Below are 7,465 nucleotides of genomic sequence, written 5' to 3' on the forward strand. Positions count from 1 at the left end.
CCCTAAACAAGATTTTGAACCTGAAAATGAGCATAATATGACCTCTTTAATAGCTATACTTCACTCACTCCTTCACTTGACTGGTGGATACTGTATGATAAAGTAGTAGTATACTGGATCTAGCCAGGGCAACCAGGATCTTATAGACCTTGCTTTGCACGCCTTTTTCCCTTTTCCTTTTTTGTATAATAACCTACACACATACACACTCACACGCTCTACGAGCATTCACATATAGACACATCGGGAACCTACAGCTGGAGTCTAAACTCAAGCGGTGCTCCACGCCATTGGTGAGGGCAGAAAAAGTGTATGCGCCCTTTTGGGCCAAGGCCTGCCTGCCATTTTGGATCAGAATGTGATGTAACCACCCACGTGGTAACGTCTGCCATTTTCCTCGCTCTTCCCTCCCCTATTGTCTCTCCCACACACACTCACACACCTACACACACTTAAGCCCCTTTTTCACTGCATGGTACCAGCTCGACTCGCCTCGACTCGACTTGCCACGACTCTACTCACCTTTTTTTCGTTTTCCATTGTGGAAAAGTTGTACCTGTACCTAGCAGGTACTTTTTTTTGTATCTCCGTCGGGGTTCCAAGAGAGCTGAGGCAACACAGCAGACTACTGATTGGTCAGAGAGAATCGTCACTATTCACTGCATTATCATTGCGCGCGCCAGACAGAATTTTGTATTTTACAATTTTCATTTGTTATCTTCACTGAATCCACTTCTGAGAAGTTTTGAGGTGAGAAATCAACTGTGTAGATTTTGAATATTGAGAGATTCACAAAAAGTGAGGTGGAACAAAAACGCTCTTGAAAGTTTTCAGAGCCCACAGCAGTAAGATTTTCCTACTGCTTATCTGTCTTTACATTCTGAGTAATGTTCAAACGTTTTGACTTAAATAAAGAGACAGCTGTATGTGGGTAGCTGGTGTGTCGCATTGGACATTACGTTGCAGAAGTTGTGTGTGGTGTCGCTGACGACCAGCTACCAGGGGTACTATCTCTGGGTACTATCTGCAATGGAAAACGGGTGACGGCCAAACCGAGTCGAGGCAAGTCAAGGCGAGTTGAGCTGGTACTGGTAATGGAGAAATGGCATTTCATACAGTACGCTTGGTGATTGCTGTGACTGAAGACGTTATGTACCTTTTTCTAAGGTTTAATAAATCCTAACCCATTTTATAATATAAATAATGTTATGAATATTTCTAAATATCTTTAATAATTTTGGTAATAACCAAACACGCCCCTACCAAATCCCAACAATGGTGTCACATGATTCACAGGATTCTTTTTATCCTCACAGCAGAGTTGATCTGGATTATACTTGATTATACTTGAGATCTATTAGCTGTTAATGCAGGCTTACAAATCCTTACTTGGAAAGCTGAAAAAATAAGTAAAACACATTGTAGGTGCACACCCTGGAAGGATTTCATGATTGTGTAGATGTTTGAGAAGAGATAAGAGTTTGCCATAAATTAACATCGGACTCTCGTGAAACAGGACTCATAAGCACAGATGCTGCCGTTGTGAGTGATTAGAGCTGCACTGTGTACAGTAATTTCTTACACACTTCACACTCAAACACACAGAAAACTAGGTGACACAGCAGACTGCAAACCAGTCATGATTTGTCGCTGACAGGGGATTGGAGGATTGTAGTTAGCTCTGATTGGTTCTGCTCTCAGTCAGTCAGGAGACACACTTGCAGAAATGTGTGTGTGTGTATTGGGGGACTTTTTTTCCTCACTTTGAAAGCTAGACAGAAATCAGTTAGTTCCTGGGTTAAACATTGATTGGTTATACATACACTTTTGATTTTGAAACAAGTGTAAGTCAGTGATACGGCATCTGTGTGCATGTGTTTGGCTGATGGTATGTCTTGGCGCTCCACACTGTCTGACGATGCAACCGCATACCAGAACCATGGGCTTTCAGATAATCAAATCATTCACAGAAGACCCCAACATGAGCCAACACCTGACACACAGACACGCACACAGTGAACAAGGGTCATGGTTAATTCGACAGTGCTGGTGACTCACTGAAGAGTGATGAAGAAAATCTCTGTTTGTGTCATTCAAACACTTTTTTTAGAGCAAAGAAGCACCAGTGGACTGCTATAAAAAAAGACTGTCACAGATTTTTGTAACTGTTTCGCATCAGTTGACTAGATTTGGTTATTGTGTATTGCTTCCAACACAAACAATCCTGATAGAGATCCCCTTAGGTTTAGTTTTTGGATTTTCCAGACACATACTAAGCAGGACATTTTACAGTTGATAAATCAACTTGTCAATGCTCTCTCGTGGACAAACTATGTTATGTGACACTATAACACCGACACTAAATTACATCAAACCTAGTTTGGTATTTCTGTACCGACATGTCTTGTTACTCATCAACCAACATATACACAAATACAATATATCTACAATAAACTTATATCGGTTGATATATTGGCTGGGCTGATTTATCATTCTAACTCTAGTGGATACATTTTCCTGATATTGGATAATTTTTGTTGTTATGTTATGATGACAAAGAAACTTTATCTGCAATGTGACAAATACAAGGATAAATAAATATTGGTCACATTTACTTTTTTGTATAACAGACTTGTACTAGTAAAGGGCTCTATGGAGTTTTCTGGTAAACAAGGTTTCTGTTTACATTCAGTGCTACTCACCAAAATGCATTGTGTGTATCCTTGAGGTCTGACAACCACATTAAATGCATTTCCTTCCCCATTAAACATTTATAATGCCAATACTTTTCAGTATTTTGAAACTTGCATTTCTTACATCCACGTCCACATTTGCTGCCGTGGTATGGTGTGAAATCTTTGCCTGGTATGTGCATCGTGTCACCTGCATGCTCATGTGCGTGTCTATGTGTGTCTTCATATGCATGCACAAGAAAACACATCATTACATTGCGCACCACTAGTGGTCAAAAACTCCCCACGGTACCTAAAAGGGAACTGCTTATTATACATTTTGGTTTGTGTGTTTGTAAATGCTATTTCCATATGTGTTTGTGTGTTAGGGGCCATCTTATTATTTGAATAATGTGCCCTTTAAATAGAAGGAAAATACTGCGCCATTGACTTTAGACCAGGTTTTTGTTGCTCAATGGTTGATTAATCGCTTTCTGCTGCCTCAAGATGGCAATGAACCAACAATGCGCCTGACCACACCTCGTTTTAAGACCAACACTCCCATGGGCGCACAGATGGTGGAAGTACATTTGCTACTTACAGAATGTTGGCGCTGGTCCGTGAAAATGCCAACTGCATCATTCAGAAACTAGCAATGACAATTGTGCTGTGTGCCACTTTGCTCTGGCTATAGGGCTCTTTGTGTATATATGTATGTGCCTGGGATTGTGAATGTGTGCAAGTGTGTGTGACCAACTTTTTTCCCCATCTCATCCTGCCCTTCCTAGAAGAAATCACCCATGGCTGGTTTTAAAGAATCCTGAGAAAGACAAGTGGAGAGGACAGCAGGCAGCAGGGGAGCAGTTATTATCATCTGTTCAGCAGATGGGGGCAGCTGGATATGGAATTGCGGTGGAGCTTACTTTCTTGTCAGTTCATTGTAATCTTCCCTTAAGACGTCAAACATAATCAAAACTCAGAAATTAATGGCAACTCTGACTCCGCTGGACACTAAATGACTTGTGACCTTTTTTTGTTTTGCTTTGGCCAGTGTAAGACAAAAACAGGCTAAGAGGGATTTAAACAGAAGATTAGTGTCCAAGAGATGTGAAGAAATGATTGTACTGTATATCCAATTAAACAAGCAACTACTTATCTTCAATACAAGAAAATGTATTATATGGCCTCCTCTGTGCTAAAAATGACCTCACACAGAAACAGCAGTGGATTCCAGATTGAACTAAAACACATCACACTCTTGCTCAAAAGACTTACTTTCCCAGTAAGGGTTTGGCATCAATGAACAGAAACAAATGTTATTTGTTCAGGAATTTGAAACAATAATGATTCAAATTAATAAAAGTAAGACTTGTCTTTTATGAAAGTATTGTAAAACTGCACTTACAATAAACAAACAAACCCTTAAACTTGACTGTGTGCTGACTGAATGCTATACATTCAAACAAAGCTGCTATATTGTAGTTAAAATACAAACCAGGAATCTCTCCCTCAGTTTATTCTTTGATTTAAAAAAATGTTTGAACTTTCCTTTAATCACAGTAGTCACCTAAACCCTTTTGGGAATGAAGCCAAAGAGTAGCGGTAGTTCAGTTGCTCAGTGTAGGGGGTTTCCCTACTCTTTCATTATTTTGCAGAGCTGTTAGCCTTCAATTTCTAGCTCCCTTTCTAGAGAAAGTTTAGACTGTTGATATTTTGTTGACCCCAAGCCAGGCAGAACTTGAGAAACTCTTAGGGCGTAATGTATTTTGTTTAATTTGTAAGGAATCAATTAATCAAGGATGAAGATGGCAATGGCAAAAAAGAAGAATAATTATATATACTGTAGGCTTCAGAGCACATACTGCTATCCACTGCTCCGAATTAAGTTGGGAGTAAAGACAACAGAGGCAACAGGATGAGATAACACGGCACATAGGAGACAAATCACATGGAATCCTTTGGTATGTTTTGTCTAGGACCAACACATCCTGCTTCCAGGCAGTAAGAAGAAGTGCTTTTCCCACAATTCACACTGCTTTACACTTACTTTACACACCACTGAAGAGGCCTGGAGAATGGGAATTGTATCTACTGAATGCGTTGACTTAAAACTGTTAGACTACACACACAGTTCAGCATGAAAATGGGCAGGCACTGTTGCATTGTCACTGCATTAAAACAATCACACCACACAATAGTACAATACTACAAGGATAAATCTGGATTATGGCATATTGTTTTGTGCATTTTTTTTCTTATTTTCAGAAGTTTGGACTTCAGTTTCTATCTCAGTGAGTTGTGCTGATGCATGGGGCACAGCACAACTCACACATGTGATGTGAGAAATAAAATCCATTTTATAGTAAAATCATGGCCTAAATCACATCTTACCAATGTGCCCTTATACTGTGCAACCAGTGTGAATCAACTGTGGATTAGCTGTGGCTATTTCACAATTCTTTACATAGACTGGACCATTCTGGGGCTCATAAAAATCCTGTGTAATTATTCGAGGCGCTAGGAGGCTGTGTGAATCACATTTCCCAGTTATGAGTTTGTGTTCACACAAATCTAATGTTAACATTAACACAGCATTGGATCTGTTCATTTGGGGAAACTCTCCGTGTGATATGAAGCTGCTAATTAATGCAGTCATGGTGAGAAATTATCAATAAAATTTTAATTTCATATGAGTGAACATGATACTCCAACTATAACTGTCCATTATGCAGTAGACATTTTCAGCACACTGTCTAGTTTAAAGCCAAGTGATTTAAAGGCTTGCACAGGGATGTCATGAAGATGATCTGCAGGCTCAGATTAGGTCTCTGTCAAAATATAATATTTGCAGAAGTGGGCATCTGTTAAATCTCCGCTTTCATTTTCTTCAGGAAATAAGTGGTTTTGCTTACAGTGAAAAATAAGTACATTATATAAAGTCATCAAACCACATCTATCAAACTGCTGTGGCAGCAATCTTTCTATTTATTCCACATCTACACCTTGTTACAACTGTATCTACTACACATTATAGCTACTCGTACGCACCACTTTGGGAACAGCAAAATGAAATGTAATTGTAATGCATTGTAATGATTTTTAGATTTCTCAGAACATATTCACTTTGCACTGAACAGACTTTCTGCATTTAAACTGCTCATGCAGAACCACAACACGTTACTGTAACGTGGGGACAGGGTTAGTTTACAGTCGTGCTAGGCAGACACAGTGCTGAATTATATAGCCTCATGGATAGACCCATCAACAGATCCATTGTTCTGCTGCTGCTGATACATTCAAATGTCAGACTCACTGGTACAGAGATAGAGTAAATTACTAGATATACATAGTAAAGTTAGAGGTAGATATACGTAGTAATGTAGAGATAGATACTCTACAAAGGTAATGGAATTGATATATAGATAGATAGATCATATCTCTTCCTTACCCAACACAATCACCACGGTTTTCAGCAGAGACATCATGGTATCTCGGTTGCGTCGTGGTCCAGAGCTGTGCCGTGACATCCTCATGGTCCTCTGGCGCACATAGACAAAGATGTGGGCATATAGTGTTACCATAACAACAAAAGTCACAAGGTTAAACACTGCCCAGAAGACTAGGTAGGAGTTGCTGTAAAGTGGCGCCATGTTGGAGCAAGACTTAATACTACAGATACAGTTCCAGCCCACGCTGGGGATGGCCCCCATGACTATAGACATGGTCCAGATAATGACAATCACCACCACCACACGCCGGTTACTCATTCGAGTGTGTAGCTGCATGCGGAACACGGTGATGTGGCGCTCGATGGCGATGGCGAGCAGGTTGGCCACAGACGCTGTCAGGCTGGTATCAATCAAGCCCTGGCGCAGCAGCCACGTCGAAACAGTCAGGCGCCTCGTGTTTGGTCCTGTGTTGAACATCAAGTAGAAGTAGGCCAGTCCAGCAAAGAAGTCAGCAGCTGCCAGGTTGGCCATCAGGTAGTAGATGGGGAAGTGGAATCTTCTGTTGACGTAGATGGCGATCATCACCAGAAGGTTGGCGAGCATGATGAAGATGCACACAGTGATGCCCAGGCCCATCACCAGCCTGCTGACGGTGTTCCAGTCAGTAGCAAGGTACTTGCCACTGCGATTGTAGAAGAAGGCGATGGTCTCGTTGTAGTAGCACTGTTCCTCATCCATGGTGGTAGTGGTGCTTTCTGAGGGGAAAATATATTAGATGTTTAAATTTAAGCAATTTAGGTTGTTAACATTTTAAATTGACCAAGGTGATGCTCTCCAGCAGTGTTCTCCCTGTAATCTGTCGGTACATGTAGAGCTGCTGGATTTTATTTCTAAAGCTAGGTTTACTTTTCACATGCACTGATCTGCAACACTGCTCATCATGTCAAAACAACTGTCAAAGATTGAAATACCACAGAAATGCTAGATTTCCTCAGTAGATCACATGTGGTTATTTTCCTCAATCAAATCAAATCAAACCAAGCCACGGCAAACGTGTGATGTCTGAAGATTACAAATGCTAGATTAAAATAAGCAATGAAAAAAACAGTACAATAATTGACCAGGTAGTTCAGTCAAAAGTTTTGGTATATATGGGAAGTCCAATCTGATTGCATTACTCTGCAAATTTAACCTAAAACCCAATGGCTCAAAATGTTCCCTAAAATAGGCCTATGTATGATCCCAAATTACTATTAATTAAGCAACAACATTTGTGCATCTGGATTGCAAGGACACCCTTTAAAGTTTAATTTATCTGTGATGACTACCTATAGGAATCAACAA

The 7,465-nt window shown here is 40.3% G+C and overlaps 1 protein-coding gene across 1 annotated transcript in view; it reads right to left on the bottom strand.

The window, feature by feature from the left end:
• Window positions 1-7,465, bottom strand: part of lpar1 (lysophosphatidic acid receptor 1) — a 46,185-nt gene that overhangs the window by 19,034 nt on the left and 19,686 nt on the right. The window contains exon 2 of the mRNA XM_046066820.1: window positions 6,121-6,876. Within this exon, the coding sequence (XP_045922776.1) occupies window positions 6,121-6,859 (739 nt within the window). The 5' untranslated portion in view covers window positions 6,860-6,876. The remainder of the gene's footprint in view (window positions 1-6,120; window positions 6,877-7,465) is intronic.

This window comes from Micropterus dolomieu, linkage group LG13, assembly GCF_021292245.1.
Source record: "Micropterus dolomieu isolate WLL.071019.BEF.003 ecotype Adirondacks linkage group LG13, ASM2129224v1, whole genome shotgun sequence".
Classification (NCBI taxonomy): domain Eukaryota; kingdom Metazoa; phylum Chordata; class Actinopteri; order Centrarchiformes; family Centrarchidae; genus Micropterus; species Micropterus dolomieu.